The sequence below is a fragment of the Hemitrygon akajei genome, chromosome 21, assembly GCF_048418815.1.
Source record: "Hemitrygon akajei chromosome 21, sHemAka1.3, whole genome shotgun sequence".
In the NCBI taxonomy this organism is placed as follows: Eukaryota; Metazoa; Chordata; class Chondrichthyes; order Myliobatiformes; family Dasyatidae; genus Hemitrygon; species Hemitrygon akajei.
Genome location: NC_133144.1, coordinates 21,464,075 through 21,484,602, shown reverse-complemented (window position 1 = coordinate 21,484,602; position 20,528 = coordinate 21,464,075). Strand labels below are relative to the sequence as shown.

Sequence of the window (20,528 nt, the reverse complement as noted above, 5' to 3'; positions counted from 1 at the left end):
GTTCATGGATGTATGACAACAAATGGGTTGTAGTGAAATAATGGAGCTGGTGGAATAGCTCTGAGTGCCAACATGCATTTGAAGGGTTGAAAGGACTCCTATGTCATAAGATAAATATTTTTAAAATAGTTAGAATCAGCATCTTCAGCTACATACATTAATGAATTCCTGAATGTTTCAGAATAACCAAATGGAATATCATCAACATTTTGCCTGAGGCTATTGGAACAGAAACTGGGCAGCACAATTAGTCTTAAGACTAAAGACAAGGGATTCCGCAGATGCTGAAAATCTTGAGGAACACACACAAAATACCAGAGAAATTCAGAAAGTGAGGCAATGTCTATGGAGGGAAATGGAGAGTTGTATCAAGTTGAGACTCTTCATCAGGACTGGAGAGGAAGGGGGCAGAAGGTGGAATAAGAAGATGGGGGGCGGGGAAGGAGTACAAGCTGACGGGTGATAGGTGAAACCACGTGAGGGGGGAGCGTTGGTGGGTGGGGAAAGGAGATGTGGTTAAAAAGCTGTGGGGGTGATAGTTGGAGGAGGTTAAGGACTGAAAAAGAATCTACCAAAAGAGGACAGTGAACTGTGGAAAAAAAAGGGTAGGAGGAGGGTTTCCAAAGGGAGGTGATGGACAGGTGAGTAGAAGAGAAGAGGTGAGATAGTGGCCAGAATAAGGAATGGAAAAGGGGAAATAAGGAAAGGGAAGGGGGAGGGGTGTAATTACTGGAGGATGGCAAAATCAAGGTTCATACCATCAAGTTGGAGGCTGTCCAGATAGAGTATGAGATGTTGCTCCTCAAGCCTGAGTTTAGCGTCATCAGTTTTAAGACTGCTGCTGTTTCTGGCAAGAGTATATGTGAACTGCTCATACTTTGTGTTTTTGACCAGCTGCCAAGCTTTCGCTTCTCCCACATTCCATAAAACTTGCAGGTGGTTCAGTTTTCAGAGATTCGTTGAACAAATGCTTACTGTGGTGTCAGGTTTTTTTTTACCTTGAGCACGAACAAGGCCTGTTTATAAGACCATAACATATAAGAGCAGAGTCAGGCCATGCGGCCCATCGAGTCCACTCTGCTATTCTGTCATGACGAATTTATTATCCCTCCCAACCCCATTTTCCAGCTTTCTCCCTGCAACTTTTCATAACCTGATTAATCAAGAACCAATCAACCTCCACAGATATTCCTAGTGACTTGGCCTCCACAATTGTTTGTGGCAATGTATTCAACAGATTCACCACCCTCTGGCTAAAGAAATGTTTCCCTCATCTCTCTTCTAAAGGATGTCCTTATATTCTGAGGCATGCCCCCTGGTCCTAGACTCCCCCACTATCGGCAACCTCCTCTGCACATCCACACTGTCTACACCTTTCAGTATTTGATAGGTCTCAAAGATATATTCCCCCCCCCCCCCCATTCTTCTAAACTCCAACGAGTGCAGGCCAAGAGCTATCAAACACTCCTCATTTTAACCGTTTCATTCCTAGGATCATTCTCATGAACTTCTGGACTCTCTCCAATCCCACCACATCTTTTAGATAAGTGCCCTAAAACTGCTCACAATACTCCAAGTACAATCTAAACAATGTCTTAGAAAGCCTCCCTTGCTTTAGTATTGTAGTCCTCTTGAAATGAATGCTGACATTGCCACCAACTCAACCTGCAAGTTTACCTTTATAGAATCCTACATGAGGACTCCTGCCTCATTCCACCTCTGACTGTTGAATTTTCTCCCATTTAGAAAATAGTCCACACTTCTATTCTTTCTGCCAAAGTGCATGACCGTGTGCTTCCCTACACAATACTCCATCTGTCTTTGCAACACCCTATTTCTCGAACCCTACCACCTATCTCCATATCACTCACAAACTAGGCCAAAAAGCCATCAATTCTTTTATCCAAATCATTGACATATAATGTTGAAAAGAAGTGGGCCCAACACCAACCCTTGTGGATACCACTGGTCACCAACAGCCAACTAGAAAAGGCCCCTTTTATTCCCACTCTTTGCCTCCTGCCAGTCAGCCAATCTTCTAGTCATGCCAGAATCTTTTCAGTAATACCATGAGCTTTGACCTTGTTAAGCAGTCTCACATTTGGCATCTTGTTAAAGACCTTCTGAAAATCAACGTAAACAACGTTCACTGACACTCCTTTGTCTATCCTGCCTGTTAATTCCTCAAAGAATTCCAAAGGATTTGTCAGCAAGATTTCCCCTCGAGAAAACCTTGTTGACTTTGGCCTATTTTATCATGTGCCTCCAAGTATCCCGAAACCTCAAATTTATTGATAGACTCCAACATTTTTCCAACCACTGAGGTCAGGCTAACTGGTCTATAATTCTCTTTCTTCTGCCTCCCTCCCTTCTTAAAGAGTGGAGTCATGTTTGCAGTTTTCCAGTCCTCTGGAATCATTGCAGAATCCAGTGATTCTTGAAAGATCGTTACTAATGCTCGCACAATCTCTTCAGCCACCTCTTTCAGAACCCTGTGGCGTACTACATTCAGACTTTTCAGTTCCCAAGCACTTTCTCCTTAGTTATAACAATGACACTCACTTCCGCCCCCTGGCGCTGTCACAGTTCTGGAATTCTGCTAGTGTCTTCAACAGTGAAGACTGACACAAAATACTTACTAAGTTCATCTGCTATTTCTTTGTCCTCCATTACGACCTCTCCAATGTCATTTCCTAGAGGTCTGATCTCTCATCTCTCTTTTACTCTTCAAATATCTGGAAAAAAATACATTTTGTAACCTTTATATTATTGGCTAGCTTACCTTCATATTTCATCTTTTCTCTCTTTATGGCTTTTTCAGTTGCCTTCTGTTGGTTTTTAAAAGCTTCCCAATCCTCTACCTTCCCACTAATATAGTCTCTCATTTTCTCTGTCTTTTGCCCTCATGCTGTCTTTGACTTTCTTTGCCAGCCATGGTTGCCTCATCCTCCCTCAAGAGCACTTCATCTTTGGGATGTATTTTTCTCGTGCCTTTCCAATCTCCCGCTAGAAACTCCAGCCATTACTGTTCTGCCATCATTCTTGCTAGTGTCTTATTCCAGTCAACTTTGGCCAGTTCCTGTCTCCTGTCTCTGTAATATTCTTTTACTCCACAGTAATACTAATACATCTAATTTTATCTTCGCTTTCTCAAACTGCTGGGTGAATTCTATCATATTCAGATAACTGCCTCCTATGCATTCCTTTACCTTAAGTTCCCTAATCAAATCTGGTTCTTTATGTAACACCCAATCCAGAATTGCTGTTCCTCTAGTGCAGGAGTTCCCAACTTGGGGTCCAGAGACCCCTTTCTTAATGGTATTGGTCCAGAGCATAAAAATGGTTCTGAACCCCTGTTTAACCACAAGCTGCTCGAGAAGGCAATCTCATATACGTTCTACAAATGACCTCTCTTGGGATCCAGTACCAACCTGCTTTTCCCAATCTAAATGCATATTGAAATCCCCATGATTAAAGTTCAAAATAAATTTATTGTCAAAGTACATGTCTGTCACTACATATAACCCTGAGATTCATTTTCTTGCAAACATACTCAGTAAATCCATAATAGAATAATATCCATGATAGAGTCAAAGAAAGACCGCACCAACTTGGATGTTCAACCAGTGTGCAGAAAGCAAACTGACTATTGCAACGTTGCCCTATTTGCATGCCTTTTCTATGTCCTGTTGTAATTTGTAGTCCACATGCAGGCTACTATTCAGAAGCCTGTATGTAACTCCCATCGTGGTCTGTTTACCTTTCTAGTTTCTTAACTCTACCCACGAGGATTCAACATCTTCCAATCCTATGTCACCTCTTTCTAAGGATTTGATTTCTTTTTTTTTACCAATAGAGCCACCGCTCTGCCTGCCTGCCATGTTTTTCTTAGAGTGTGTATCCTTAGATGTTAAGCTGCCAACTTGTGTTCTTTCAGCCACAACTCAGATATGCCCACAATATCAGTGATCTGGCATTAACGTTCTTCTAGTCTTGGCAGGAAGAGATATCTTGGTTCTTATGTATTTTTTTCTCTGTTCCTTTCCAGCCACACATCGAGATGTCAGACTGTGCGGTATGTCATTAATCATTTGTCTTTTCATTTGGGTTTTTGTGTCAAAGTTTTCATGACAGTGTCACAGCACGAGATTTTCCATTATCAGGATCAGATTACTCAATGAATCATATGAAAAATCTTCTAATATTTCTGCTCCTGATCTATTTAATTAATATTTACAACACCGAAGCGGATGCTTGTGCTCTGCGCGCGTTCCTCCTAACAGGGAAGCAGTTTAGCTGACGTAAAGGTCTAGGAGATGGACAGAATCATGTGAGAATGAAAGCAACCACACTCTCACGGTATTTATTTCTGCCATGTGGTGGTGGAGGACTGTCATCCTGTGATGTGCCCTTAAGAGACGATAGCTCTTCACTGTTGGTTATCCTATCTGTTTAAGTGGCATTAACGTGCCTGATTTTCTGTTCTGCTGGTGCATATTTTGATTGTTACGTAAAGATAAGGACCCTGAGGTTTCCTGATTTTGTACTAAAACATCACCACTAGCTTAAAACAGACACAATCACCCTGCAGGGGTTCCATTTATTGGCTACTTCTCATGTATTTCCTTTGTTATGCTATCAGGACTTCTCCCTCAGTACTTTTCCCAATTTGACTCAATTGTTAATCAATTTGAGAACTGTAAGGTGAGGCCTGGGGAGCCGTAGCCCCATTGATATTCTCATCTCTGAATCTGTAATGCTGTGTTGAAGTCTCACTCCCACCCTTGAACACAAAATCTAGGTTTACATTAATTTACAGAGGTTGAGAAAGTGCAGGGCTGTGCCAAGTTTTGGCTATACTCAAAAGATCCCATTAGACATGTTCCATCACTAATATTCATCCCCGCTATTCTCTCTCACATGCGCATTAGCCTGTTAATCTACCAGCTAGCACAGGTCATAAAGAAAACCTGCAGACAGACAGCACCCGAGGTGGGAACTGAACCTGGGTTTTACCTGTCATACTCATCACCAGGTGATTTAAGGGACCTTGTTCCTTGCAAGTTAATTGCTGTGTTTTCTACATTACAGTAACATCACTTTGAAATATCTTAAAGAGTCATGACAGATGCTATATACAATACTGTGCAAAGGTCTTAGGCACATATATATAGGTAGGGTGCCTTGGACTTTTACACAGTACTGTATTTGTCATCATGGAGCAGAGAGCGAGTTTGTAAGTCCGGTGGAGGCAAAAAGATGTTGGAAATGCTGAGGATGGAGCACCACGGGAGGGGTGTGAGGCAGATTGTGGAGGAGTGCCAGGGGTGGGTTGATGCAGGTTCAGACACATCCAGCTTTGAGAAACCTGGCAAGGTCATTTGATTCCAAACAATTGGTTATTGATCATTAATTGGTTTATTGATGATTACAAAGTGTCTCTCTGGTGCCTCCCACTCCCTTCCCTCTCCCTTCCCCTTTCCCAACTATGATTTCCCCTCTCTCTGCCCCCTTCCCACTCTCCATCCACAATTGAGACCCATATCAAAATCAGGTTTATCATCACTCACATCTGTCATGAAATCTGTGTTTTTTTTCTGACAACGGTACCATGTAATATTTAAAATTACAGAACTGTGCAAAAGTCTTGGCACCCTAGCTATATACGGCATATGTGCCTAGGACTTTTGCACAGTACTGTACACAAGAATTTATAAGTGCCTTGGCCCATGAAGTCTACTCCATCATTCAATTAGATCTTGAATGATCTACCTATAATCTTAATTCTGCATTCCTACCTCCCTGGTAATCTTTCATCCCATATCTTATGAAGAAGCCATATAGAACTGTTTTAAGACTATTCAAAGACTCTGCACTGAGACACAACACACTGTAAATAAAGAGTGTTTAAGACAAATGACCGGTGCCTTTATTGCAGTTGTAAACCAACATACACTAGTGGCCAGTTCATTAGTTACACCTGTGCACCTGCTCGTTAATGCAAATATCTTAATCGGCCAATCATGTGGCAGCAATCAAATGCATAAAAGCATGCAAACATGGTCAGGAGGTTCAGTCGTTCTTCAGAATGGGGAAGAAATTTGATCTAAGTGTCTTTGTGGAATGATTGTTGGTGCGAAGTAGGATGGTTTGAGTATGTTAGAAACTGATGAGTCTCTGGAGTTTACAGAGAATGGTGTGAAAAGCAGAGACATCCCGTGAGCAGTCGTTCTGTGGGTGAAAACGTCTTGTTACTGAGTGACGTCAGAGGAGAGTAGCCAGACTGGTTCAAGCTGAGAGGAAGGCGACGGTAACTGATATAACCAAATGTTACAACAGTGCTGTGCACAAGAGCATCTCTGAATGCACAACATGTCCACCCTGGAAGTGGATGAGCTACAGCAGCAGAAGAGCACAAGCATACAGAAATACACTGTAACCACTTTATTAGGTAGCTCCTGTACTACGTGTATCTCCCCTGATAGTCTCTTATCCCATTGAGTATGAAAACTCTACAACTGCCCTAACAGTATTCAAGGACTCTTCTCTGAAATGTCTCATACTGTAAATAAAGAGCGTTTATAGGAAAATGTTCAGTTCCTTTATCGCAGTCATAAACTAACATAATTTACTAGAGCCGTTTCATTAATTAAATGGGGCTCGGGACTAGTAAATTACTTTTCATATAGTTGATTAAAAAAAAATACAAGTAGAGATAATCAATTACATCGAAAGGAAATGGGGAACTAGAGTCAAGGCATTGAGAATAAAAGAATAACATTTCAGCAGAGTGCAGGAGTGATGAGGTCAATGAGCTGTTAGTCGCTGCTATATCACATCGGATTGAATGAAAGAGTCTACATTTGTCACAGCTTTCACAACTAACAGGTTTGGTGTACTCATTGTAGTATCCACACTATAGATTATCAGAAAGAAAGGGTTAAATTTTGGCTGTTGTAAGATGCTTTCTCCCCTATATCGTCAGTACCATCAGGGTACCTAGTATTTTGTGTTTGAAGTTCCATTTTGAGGTTGGACTTGTGGTTCACCTGTGCAGATGGTGATTGTAGAGGAGATATTGTTATCTGAACTGACTGGGGTTTGTATGTGAGGACATCGAGGATCCGGTTGTACAAGGAGCCACTGAGGCCCCGGTGTTGGACCTTATTGATTAGTTTTTAGGGTACGTTGTTGTTAAATGCAGAGCTGTAGGTAATGAAGAGCATTCTAATGTATGCATCTTCACTGTCCAGATGTTCCAAAGTTGAGTGAAGAGACACAGAAATGGCATTTGCTGTTGGCCTTTTGTGATGCTAGGCAAATTGGAGCGGATCCAGGTTGCTTCATCACCAATCTCTCAAAACACGTCATCTCTGTGGATGTAAGTGCTACTGGATAATAGTCATTGAGACAGGTTACCACATTCTTCTTGGGCACCGGTATAATTGAAGCCCGCTTGAAGCAGGTGGGTACCTTGGACTGCCAAAACGAGAGGTTAAGGATATCAGTAAACACACCAGCCAGTTGATCAGCACAGGTCTTTAGTACACGGCCAATTACCCCATCTGGGCCAGATGCTGTCTGTGGGTTCACTCTCCTGAAGGATGCTCTCATGTCATCCTCAGAGGCTGAAATCACAGGGTTGCTGGGTGCCGTAGGAGTTTGTAAAGGTGCTTCCATGTTCTGTTGGTCAAAGTGAGCATAAAAGGCATTGAGCTCATCTGGGAGCAAAACCTTGTTGTCACTTGCTGTATGTTGCTTGGTTTTGCTTTGTAGATGGTGATAGCATTCAAGCCCCGCCACAGCTGTCGTGCATCCTTCCGTGATTCAAGTTTGGTCTGGAGTTGCCACCTAGCATGTGAGCTGGCTTTCCAGTGGTCATAGCTGGATCTCCTGTACTTCCCTTGATTGCCAGACCTGGACACTGGTGTTTGCAGATCTCTTGGATTATTGAGCTTCTGGTTGGGGAAAACTCTGAATGATTTTATGCGGCACACTCATCCACAAGGGTCTTTGTAAAGTCCATAACAACCGTGGCATTTTCATTCACATCCTCTGATGTGTCCTTCAGCATGCACAGACTCAAAGCAGTCCCATAGCTGCTCCTCGTGACCACCTCACTGTCCTCCCCTCTGACGCCTTGCTCTTTAACCTCTGCCTGTGTGCGGGTAAGAGGAGGACAGCCAGATGATCAGAATCCCCGAAACCCATTCTAGGTATGGAATGGTAGCCGTTCTTGATCATAGTGAAACAGTGATTGATTGTGTTGGGACCCTTGGTGCTGCAGGTGATATGTTGATGGTAATTGCGCAGAGATGAGATCTCTTCAAGCAAGTCTGATTGAGGTCCCTAATAATGATGTGAAAGGCTTCACGCTGGTCAGGTTTCCGCTTGTCCCATCTGGAGTGCGACTGTTAACAGGATGGGACAGCAGACAACAGTTGAGAACTAACCAATCAGGAGGGATGGACTACGGGGGTTTGAATAACACTGGACTAGACATGCTTAGACATTCTGGATGAAGATGGCAATGTTTGCCATGGGAATGTCAGTTAAAATTGATACCTGTACCTGGCTGGAAGCCCAGGAAAACTTTATTCCTCTCTAATGTTTTCTATTGAGGAATAATTCCCTACACTACTTTATATTTTGCCTTGTGATCTTTCACACGAACCAGAAAAGATACATTTTATTGTTTTATTGTTTCATCTGAAAATCTAGCAGACTTTAGACTAAGTTTGGTACTTAAATCTGTGGATTGAGTACTTCTTCTGATTCAAAGTAGTAAGCTGCTCCATCCCGCAGCCTATGATTTTCTCTGCCTAGTAGTTTTTACAGCACCAATCCAACATTATTTTCTCCTTGTATTTCAGCAACTGACAAAGTGGCGTTGCTGATTGGGAATATGAACTATGTAAATCATCCCAAGCTGGTAGCGACCATGATGGATGTTTTTGAACTGTCAAATCTTCTGCAGCAGTTGGACTTCCGGGTAGTTTCCCTGCTGGACTTGACCAAAGAGGAGATGCAAAGTGCAGTCAAACAGTTCCTCCAACTGCTGGACAGCGGTGTCTATGGTGAGTGATCATGAGGGAGCCATGCACTCAGTTGCTACGTGTGATCCACATCAGCAAGAAAAATGTTTAACATTTCCTCATCCTGTGAATTTCAATTTGTCAGAATTATTTTGCTGCTTGTTCCAGTTCGCGTCCTGTGGTTTATAAACTGTTTTAATTACTGGGAACTCTCTGCTCTGAGGAGTAGTCTCTAGTCTTCCTTATGTTTAAAAGTCTCTATGTATTAGTCTACTGTATATTCATATGAGTCTTCATGTATTCATACATTAATGCTTTCTGATCTTCAGGAATAGTTTCAAAACAACTATTTACCTTTTCTGAACACTTGTTTTCAACCACAATGAGAAAATATAGACAGTAATATAGATTTGCGGGGCAGCACTGTAGCATAGTTGTTAGCACTACACTTTATGGTACCAGTGACCCAGGTTCATTTCCTGCCGTTGTGTGCTCCAGTTTCCTCCCATAGTCCAAAGACTCCGGTACCGGTTGGTGGATTAATTGGTCATTGTAAATCGTGCCCTGATCAGAGTGGGATTAAATTGTGGGATTGCTGGGCAGCACGGCTTGAAGTGCAGGAAGGACCAATTCTGCACTGTTTCTCAATAAATAAATAAATAAATAATAAAGCAATAAACTATGTAAACTATATCAAATTTCATTACACCCTATAGCTTTGAGATTAATATTTGCTTTTAATAAAGAGGAAGTAAAGGCTAATTAATGAGAGCATGTCTTCATTTATAGTGCAGTGGGGATCAGGAGTGGTACTGAGTTAATTTTCAGCCCATAATAATACTACAAAAATTTCAATTGCAGCTTTAAAACTCAGTTACGTTTTGAAGCAAAAGTGCAGTAGTGATAGTTTCTAATTACTGTTAACGTACAGGTACGATGGGCTGATTGGCCTCCTTTTGCGCTGTAATTCTCTCTGATGCTGTGTTGAAATCAATGAGGCTGACCGATCGTGCTGCTGGGCATTGACAATTTGCATATTTAGGATTGTCTCGCCTGGTATCTGTATCCAGACTGGTGACAGTGAATGGAGTTTAAACTTTAGCTCTTCATTCAGAATGGTGGGTGTTTGGGAGAGTGGGCGGGATGTGTGAGTAGGTGTCGGAATCTGGTGTTTATATATCTTTTCATCAGAGACGTCAGTTTCTTAAATTAAATGACCTAAAGACCTTATTAAAATAGCACATGGGAATGCCAACTGAATGGATTAACCATGCATATAATAACACTCTAGATTAGTAATTCTCAGTAACCAATATTCAGGGAAGAGGACACAGAGTGAGAAGACTAGCTAACTGAGAGACTGGCATTCAGTACAGGATACATTTTGTACAACCAAGCACAATTTCCATTGGTGGTTGTAGGCAGATGAATGGCTCAATGTATCGGCCTTTCGTCCCTTATATACTTCACTAGAACTACAGGAATTTTTTTCCTTCATGTTCTTATTTCAAGTAACGCTGATTCCTGCTCATAAAAAAAACTGCCTTGTTAAGGAACAGCAGTTCACCTCAGAGAGGATAAGTGTCTTTGAAATCATGCCAATTAGTTCTCTTTGGAGCAGGAACGTAACATTCCTTTAGTCCTTTCTACGTCTAGGGTGAGAATCAGATTTACTATCACTAATATGTATCACATGAAATTTGTTGTTTTAAGGCAGCAGTACAGGGGAAAGGCATAAAATCACCATGTTATAAAAATGGTTAAGTTGTGCAAAAAAAAGGAATAATGTGTTAATGTTCATGAGTCCATGGAAGTGTGGGTCTTGTGGCTCCCGTACCACCTTTCCCATGGTAGTAATGGTAAGGGGGCTTGTTATGGATGGAGAGGGTCCTTTGTGATGGATGCAAACTTGTTGAAAATGTTCTTGATTTGGGTGGGGGGGGGGGGGGGGGGGTTGTGCCTGTGATGGAGCTGGCTGAGTCTACAACCGTCTGTAGCCTCTTGTGATCCGGCACAATGGAGTCTCCTTACCAGGCTGTGATTCAACTGTATCAGTTCACTTGTAAAAATTTGTAAGAGTCTTTGGTGACGTGCTGAATCTCCTCAAATTCCTAATGAAGTAATACCTTCTTCATGATTGAATTGTATTTTTGGCAAGGTCAAGTTGTCCCTGATCTGGTGGGCCTTACATTCAGACACAGGGCTGAAAATTTCCAGGACTTGAAAGTGAATGGCAGGTCTTTTGGAACATGCGAGGTGCAAGTATTCAGTGCAATCTGAATGTGTAGAGGATGAATGCATGTGAACCGTGAAACAGTGAGACCCTGTAATTCAAACCATTCTCTTTCTGAAGCGTATGTTCGTAGCTGTGCTAGGACATTGCCATTGGTAAGTAAGCACAGGCTACTGGCAGATCTTGACTCTGAGGTAAAACAACAAATACTAACGTGTCACCCAATTCTAGCTTATTTTGATTGGCTGCAGAGTGGTAGAAGACAGCAGATTGTCTCATTCCAGATGCTCCCTATTTCCAGAATGTAATACAACAGCGAGAACAACTTCTATTTATATCGAGTCTTTGATGACGTATCACATTGCAAAACAATTCTCAGGAACATTATCTGGCAAAACATTGTGATGTTCACAGCGGAATATGAGGCAACTTTAATTTAATAAGTTTGTTTTTATAGCTCCTTTGTGCTTTCAGAAGTCCAAGTTGAAGTTTATTGTCATTGTCATACATAATCTGGGTATAAATTAGCCTTTTACAGCAGCAGTTCATTACAAACATGACAAATGAAAATTCCATAAACTTAAATGATATATAATTTGCACAACACAATAAACAAAAATAATGTGACATCAGTTTAAGTTGAGGGAAATATAATTGTAACTTTTCATACGGATGATGTCCATAGTACATTACAATGGGATAAAAGTGTAAATATGAAAAAAGAAACATGAAAATAAATGGCAGAAAGATGTTAGTTATAAGCAAGGTTAAACAAATAGCTTTTGAGCTGGTGTTTAAAAGTGTCAACTGAGTCTGAATCCCTTATAGTGTTAGGCATTGAATTCCACGGTTTAGGAGTGTAGTTCAAAAAAAGCTGACCTGCCAATTATCTTTTGAATGAGATTGTTTAAATTTAAGAAACTGGCGGAAGAAGACCTGAGAGCTCGAGCTGGATTATGAAAGGAAAAACAATTCTGTGATGTGCTCTGGTCCCAGACCATTAATAGCTTTAAAAACAAGTAAGAGACTTTAAAATCAATTCTAAAAGATACAGGAGTATCTAGTATGGGAGTGATACATTCCTTCATCCTGTTTTTGGTTAAAAGTCTAGCAGCTGCATTCTGAAGGAATTGAAGTTTCTCAGTAGATTGCTTTGGAAGACTAGTAAAAAGGGCTTTGCAGTAATCTAGTCTATTCAGTATAAAGGTGTAAGTTAGTTTTTCAGCAGAAAACTGAAATAGAACCCAAATTAGGAATTTTCAGATTGGTTCAACAACTTGATGACAGTGGGGGTGTAGAGGATGAAATGAATAGACTTAAGAGACAAATGGCATGAGTAATGCCTTATACTTTCATGATATCATTAAAGTCAGAATGACCATATTTCAGCTGACTTGCATCATCTGCTGTCTATACTGTGTGTATGTGTGCATGTGTTAAATGGTTTAAGACCTCAGCAGTCCACAAGTGGTTGTAATTGACAGTTTAGTATAATTGGAAAATTACAATTTGTCATTTAGCATCATTTGCATAAAAGTCATCTCTGTACCCGCATTCCCTCCCTACACTTCCCCACCATCGCCATTTCCATCACCCACTGTGCTGTTCTCATATCCCACCTGGTCTGTGTGACCTATGTAAATGTGATCTGAACTCCTAACAATACATCATAATGTTTATCTTCTTGGCTTCCAATGTCCATCCCCATGCACACATAAATCACCACCACAACCGGACCAATTGTAGCTCAGAGTTTAGTTGGAAATGCTGCACAATAAAGTCAAAAGTAAATTTATTATCGAAGTGTGGTGACCCACTTCCTAGCGCACTCGAACCGGCTCACAAATAGCCAGCGCGCCGGCACAAAGGCCAGTCCCAAAAGGGCGCCAGGTCTGCTTCACCAGCAAAGGGAAAAGCCCGCACGGGACTGTGAATACGTGCCCCCTACAGCATCCGCACGCGGGACAGGACTGTGAATACGTGCCCCCTACAGCATCCGCGCCCGGGGAGGGTGAGATCAGGGAGGCTTTAAAGCGAGGCCGTGAAGTTCGAATAAAATCTTCTTTAACTGCAGTTTACCGACTCCGTGTCATTATTTCAGCGCTGTGTGTAGCACACCGCTACAATTGGTGACCCCGACGGTCCAAACGATATTTGGACCGGAGATGACCGACGCCGCATCTGTTCATGCAGTTTTGTTAAAACTGCCAAGCTTCTGGACGCTGCGACCTCACCTATGGTTCCAGCAAGCAGAAGCCCAATTCCACGTTCGGCAGATAACCTCGGAGGACACACGTTACTACTACGTGGTGAGCTCCCTCGACCAGGAAACAGCGGCCCAGGTTGAGGAGTTCGTACAGTCTCCCCCAGTGGACAGCAAATACACGGAATTCAAAGCCTTGCTCATAAGGACTTTCGGACTCTCACGGCGCGAGCGAGCTGCCCGCTTACTGCACCTGGATGGTTTGGGGGACAGACCTCCATCGGCTTTAATGAATGAGATGTTGTCTCTGGCCGGAGGACACAAGCCCTGCCTCATGTTTGAGCAGGCATTCCTGGAGCAGCTGCCCGAGGACATACACCTGCTGCTGTCCGACACAGATTTCAGCGACCCCCGGAAGGTGGCAGCCCGGGCGGACTTGCTGTGGAAAGCCAAGAAGGAGAGTGGGGCATCCGTCGCACAGATCACCAGGCCACACTCCCAGCAGCAAACCAGACCAGGCCCGGCCACAGAGCCCGCTAACCCCAGAGGCAGGGGTGAGGAGACCAATGAACAATGGTGCTTCTACCACCAGCGGTGGGGCGCAGAAGTCCGCCGTTGTCACCCGCCCTGCAAGTTCCTGGGAAACGCCAGGGCCAGCCGCCGCTGATGGCCACGGCGGCTGGCCATCGGGATAGCCTCCTGTATGTGTGGGACAAGAGGTCGGGACGCCGTTTTTTGGTCGACACCGGTGCTGAGATCAGCGTCTTACCTCCGACGAGTTACGACACCCGCAACAGAGAACCGGGACCCCCCTGAGGGCTGTGAACGGCAGCACGGAAAGGACCTACGGCACCCGTACGGTGCAGCTACAGTTCGGCTCCAGCCGGTTCACATGGGACTTCACACTGGCCGCCGTAGCCCAACCGCTTTTGGGTGCAGAGTTTTTGCGGTCTCACAGCCTACTGGTCGACTTGCCGAGGCAGAGACTGGTCCACGCCAAGACCTTTCAGACGTTCTCCCTGGGTGCAGCCCAGTTGCCAGCCCCTCACCTTTACTCCATCACGCTGTCCGACAATGACTTCACCAGAGTCCTGGCAGATGTCCAATTGGTTCTGGCACCGCAGTTCACGGCAGCCATGCCCCAACACGGCGTACAGCACCGCATCCCGACACACCCGTACTCGGCGGCTTCCCCTGGACAAGCTCCAGCTGGCGAAGGAGGAGTTCAAGAGGATGGAGGAATTGGGGATCTTACGGCAGTCCGACAGCCCATGGGCCTCCCCCCTGCACATGGTGCCCTAAGCGACAGGGGGCTGGAGACCATACGGCGACTACCACAGGCTGAACGAGGCTACAACACCGGACCGCTACCCTGTGCCGCACATTCAGGACTTTGCAGCAAACCTGCCCGGCGCACGGATCTTCTCCAAGGTAGACCTCATCCGAGGATACCATCAAATCCCAATGCTTCCGGACAACGTCCCCAAAACGGCACTCATCACCCCATTCGGCCTTTTCGAGTTCTTCCACATGCCGTTCGGCCTGAAGAATGCCGCACAGACGTTCCAGCGGTTAATGGACGCGGTTGGACGCGACCTGGACTTCGCTTTCATCTATTTGGACGACATCCTCATAGCCAGCAGCAGTCGTCAGGAGCATTTGTCCCACCTCCGTCAACTCTACGCCCAACTGAGTGAATACGGTCTAACAATCAACCCAGCCAAATGCCAGTTCGGGCTCGACACCATTGACTTCCTGGGCCACAGGATTACTAAAGACAGGGCAACCCCTCTGCCCGCTAAGGTAGACGCAGTCCGCCATTTTCCCTGACCCAACACAATCAAAGGCCTTCAGGAATTCGTGGGTATGGTGAATTTCTACCACCGCTTCCTCCCTTCAGCTGCCCGAATCATGCACCCCCTGTTCGCCCTGATGTCGGGTCCGGGCAAGGACATTACCTGGGACGAGGAGTTCGCCGCCGCTTTCATTACAACGAAAGAAGCCTTGGCAAACGCCGCGATGTTAGTGCACCCCAGAATGGACGTCCCTACCGCCCTCACAGTGGATGCATCTAACACGGCAGTCGGTGGGGTACTGGAGCAACTCATCGAGGGTCGCTGGCAACCCCTGGCGTTTTTCAGCAAACACCTGCGGCCACCCGAGCTCAAATACAGTGCTTTTGACCGGGAACTGTTGGCGCTATACCTGGCAATCCGGCATTTCAGGTACTTCTTAGAAGGTAGGCCCTACACCGCGTTCACGGACCACAATCCGCTTACCTTTACGTTCACGAAGGTGTCCGATCCCTGGTCGTCCCGCCAGCAGTGCCATCTGTCCTACATCTCCAAATACACGATGGATGTCCGGCACGTCTCGGGTAAGGACAATGTCGTGGTGGACGCGCGCTCTCGCCCTAACATTCATGCCCTTTCCCAAGGGGTAGACTTTGAGGCGCTGGCAGAGGCGCAGCAGGCAGACGAGGAGATCCGGAGTTACAAAACCGCAGTCTCCGGTTTGCAGCTCCAGGACCTCCCCGTAGGCCCAGGTGAGAGGACCCTACTCTGTGACGTCACCACCGGCCAACCCTGTCCCGTCGTCCCGGCAAACTGGCGGCGCCGTGTTTTCGACTCCATTCATAGCTTGGCGCACCCCTCCATCAGGACAACCGTCCGGATGGTCTCCAACCGGTTCATTTGGCACGGACTCCGCAAGCAGGTCAGTGAATGGGCCAAAACGTGCATGCACTGCCAGACGGCCAAGGTGCAGTGGCACACCAAAGCTCTGCCGCAGCAGTTCCACCCCACCCGCTGGCATTTTGACCACATTCATGTGGATATCGTGGGCCCCCTGCCAGTGTCGCGAGGAGCGCGGCACCTCCTGACCATCGTGGACCGGTTCACAAGATGGCCAGAGGCGGTCCCGCTCACCGACACCACCTCCGAATCTTGCGCCCGGGCACTGATCGCCCGGGTGTCCCGCTTTGGTGTACCGGCCCACATTACCTCCAACAGAGGCGCCCAGTTCACCTCCGGCCTGTGGTCAGCTATGGCCAGCCTTTTGGGGACACAGCTGCACCACACAACTGCCTACCACCCACAGTCGAACGGATTGGTGGAGCGTTTCCACCGTCACCTAAAGTCGGCTCTCGTGGCCCGCCTGCAAGGAGCTAACTGGGTGGACGAACTTCCCTGGGTCCTGCTCGGCATCCGCACGGCGCCCAAAGAGGATCTGCACACCTCGTCGGCCGAGTTGGTGTACGGCGCACCCCTGGTCATCCCAGGAGAGTTCATACCAGCCCCAAGGGGGCAAGAGGAAGAACCCACAGCAGTCCTGGGCAGACTACGCAAGAGGCTTGGCGACCTGGCCCCCGTACCCACTTCACAGCATGGGCAGAACCTGACCTGTGTACCCAAAGACCTGCAGAACTGTAAGTTTGTGTTTGTACGAAGGGGCGGGCATCGGCCACCGCTGCAATGGCCCTACGAGGGGCCGTTTACGGTGCTCAGGAACAACGGGTCCACGTTCGTGCTGGACGTTGGGGGGAGAGAGGAGGTTTTCACGGTGGACCGACTCAAACCGGCCCATGTGGACCTGGCGCAACCGGTCGAGTTCCCGGCACCGCAGCACAGAGGCCGACCTCCCAAACAGGGTCTGGCCCACCAGACTGTGGACATTGGGGGGGTGTATCGCTGGTTCTGGGGGGGGGGGGGTTATGTGGCGACCCACTTCCTAGCGCACTCGAACCGGCTCACAAATAGCCAGTGTGCCGGCACAAAGGCCAGGTCTGCTTCACCAACAAAGGGAAAAGCCGGCACGGGGCTGTGAATACGTGCCCCCTACAGTATCCGCGCCCGGGGAGGGCGGGATCAGGGAGGCTTTAAAGCGAGGCCGCGAAGTTCGAATAAAATCTTCTTTAACTGCAGTTTACCGACTCCGTGTTGTTATTTCAGCGCTGTGTGTTGCACACCGCTACAGAAGTATATATATTTTTATTTATTTAGTTAGTTAGTGATACAGTGCGGAATAGGCCCTTCGAGGCATGCCACCCAGCAACTCCCAACAGGCCCAATTAACCCAACCTAATCATGGGACAATTTACAATGACCAATTAACCTATCCGGTATGTCTTTGGACTGTGGGAGGAAACTGGGGGACCCAGAGAAAACCCACACATTCCACAGGAAAGACATACAGAGACTCCTTACGTAATGGCACAGAATTGAACTCCTAACTCTGGAATGCCCCAAGCTGTAATAGCATTGCACTAACCGCTGCGCTACCGTATCATCGTATGCTACCCACCAATTCACTTTCCCGCAGGAATGTTTAACAATTAAAACAAGCATCTTCCATGAGTAGTGCAAGTATGAGCAGTCAAGCTGCAGAGATATTGTGCCCTTTATAGGGCAGCTACTTGTAATGAATGCATGGTGTGCACCAAGTATCCCATGTCTGTTTTAAAGCTGAACTTTCAAATCCCATTTCTGAGAATTGAGCACAAAATCTAGGCTAATTTGCTGGTGCAGCATTAAACAGTTGTGGCATGGTATGGGCTGGTACCATTATGTGGGTGTGATAATAAACCACGGTCCTGTCTATTGTTTGAGATGCAGAAGATCCCACTGTATTATGGTGAATAAAGATGGTGAATTCTTCACTGATATCCTGGCTAATATTTATGCTTCAACTAGTTTCATGAAGGTAAATTATTTGGCCATTAACAAGAGCAAACACACAAGATGCTGGAGGACCTCAGCAAGTCAGGCAGCATCTGTGGAAAGAAATAAACAGTAGACTTTTCAGACCGAGGAGAATCCTGCTGACCATGTACTGGTTCCTCCTTGCTGCAGTGTTCTATTAGCCTATATTTTGTGCTAAAAACTTTGAAGTTTAACTTGAATCCAGAGTTTTCTATGGAAGTGTTGAAAGCTAAGGTAATATCCACTATATTTAAACAAAGAAACAACCATCAATTTCTTGATTGCTGCTTCATGAACAGAAGGTCAAAGATGAACTCAGGATTAATTCTGTGAGGCTTTGATTCTAGTTAGCTCAAAGTGAGGTTCCGAGAAGCAGGAAGCTGTGGCATGGAGACCCTTTTCAAGATTCACATCTACTAAATGTTTATCCTTGTTTTGCTGTGTCATCTTTGTGACATGTTCAGCCAGATTTATGGCACACACTGTTCAGTTAAAGAGTTTATGACAAACAGCCCATTAACCACACTTCCAAGATATGAACACATAACTCTCTATGTATAGCAATGTACGCAATGGAAAATGAGAGAAACAGATGGAGGAGCTTTGGTACAGACCTTGAGGTGACTTTCCAAGAAGTCTATGAACTGAGTCATGGTCTAAAATTGTAATAGTGATGTGTTGATATTAATCTATAGATTAGAAATGGAGACTGCCCACAGGTTCTCAAATTGTCAAGGTAAGTTGGTGGTTTACATTTGGTAAGGAATCATGTGAAGAAAGAAGTGTCTAGTAAAGTCCACAGGAGGGGATGGAAAGAGGTAATTGGCCAAAAAACCACACGAGTGTCATTGCATCCCTTTTCAAAGCTAAATATGTGAAAATGGATAAGATTGATATTTACTTTTCTCACCTTCTGGACATCCCAAACCATTTTACATCCATTAAATTCCTTAGAAAGCATCACTCATGATGAAATTGAGATTGTAGCAGCAAATTGGAATATAATGTGATTCTATACCTGAACAAAGCAAGTGCAAAGCACCTACGAAACTTCAGATTATTTCAATACATTGGATGTGGTACAGAAATGAACATACATGGTTCCCAAATAGTGCCACCTTTTTACTAATTTTTATTCACACATGGGATGTGGATATTGCTGGGCAATCTACCATTTTGTTGTCCATTCCTTGAATCATGAAGATTGGTTGATAATTTCAGAGTCTGATAAAGATTCACCCTCATGCAGATAAAACACATTGTCAAATATGTGCTGAACCCCATTCTGCTTCCAGTTAGACTTGCCTCATCCACAGAGTAAGCCTGCCGTAGATGAACAATTGAAAAAATAAACTGTGGCCTCTCTTCCTTCGCCCCACCATTTCATCCCTGATAAGAGAGATCACAGCACAAAGAGAGTTTAAAGCACAAAATATTCTTCAACCAGCTTAGTTGGTTGTCTTCTTCCTCCTGCTGTGATAGGCTGGTAAGGTTTGCAGGAATAAGTTTGTCTCACACTATGGCAGCTTGCCTTTGAAAATGGTGATGGGGAAGAATTTTAAGTAGTGTCAGCAATGATAATTTTATGTAAACTTGGCAAATTAATCAGGTTTTAGCTATTAGTGGACAACAACTATTTCAAGAAAGCGTAACTTTCCCAAGGAGTGCACCCTGTCCACTTCCTCCATTCGTTGTCAGCATTGGCATCAGCTGAATAATGGATATAAGAGGCGGCAGCAGCCTGTGTCAGGGCAGTGGAGTGACCTATTTCTGGCTTGCCGGAGTTTCACCTGGTAACAGGGATGTAATGAAGGAGACAAGCATGGAGGAAGAGAAGGAGCCCTGTATTATTTCTGCAGACACCACTGGGAGATACAAAGGTTGGGTCCATTAAGAGGGTAGACACATTATTGACATTACAACAACTTTTATAGCTAAAGTTTCCAGATCATGTATGCATGGAATTACATTTTATATATAACAAAGAAAAAGCTAAGCTGCCCAGGTTTTTTACACCACTTTTGATGATTCACAAAAGCCATCTCTAACCTTATTTATGAGCATAACTCCTTACTCTCAGTTATGGGCTTCTTGTTTCAAGGATGTCTGTGAAGAGTATGATTTTCAGGTTATATACTGTATACATTCTCTGATATTAAATAAACCTTTGACCCAAGTTCCCTGAAAATGTATTCATTTTCTTTTAACAAGACGCCTGTGCTGGTGGCCTAGGACCTTTCAGACTTCAGGACAGTTGCAATTGGATGTTAATGCAGTGCTGGCATCATGTACATGCAAAGTTTTTGGTTACTTTTTTTTGACCTTCAGTGACCTGTCTCAGTTCTAAAATCTATAAA

General features: G+C 44.9%; 1 protein-coding gene across 5 annotated transcripts in view; it reads left to right on the top strand.

Annotated features, from left to right (window-relative positions):
- malt3 (MALT paracaspase 3) overlaps positions 1-20,528 on the top strand; it is a 133,753-nt gene that overhangs the window by 72,121 nt on the left and 41,104 nt on the right. For all 5 annotated transcript variants that reach the window (XM_073024980.1, XM_073024979.1, XM_073024982.1 and 2 more), the window contains 2 exons: positions 4,049-4,075; positions 8,874-9,077. In XM_073024980.1, coding sequence (XP_072881081.1) covers positions 4,049-4,075; positions 8,874-9,077 — 231 coding nt within the window. The remainder of the gene's footprint in view (positions 1-4,048; positions 4,076-8,873; positions 9,078-20,528) is intronic.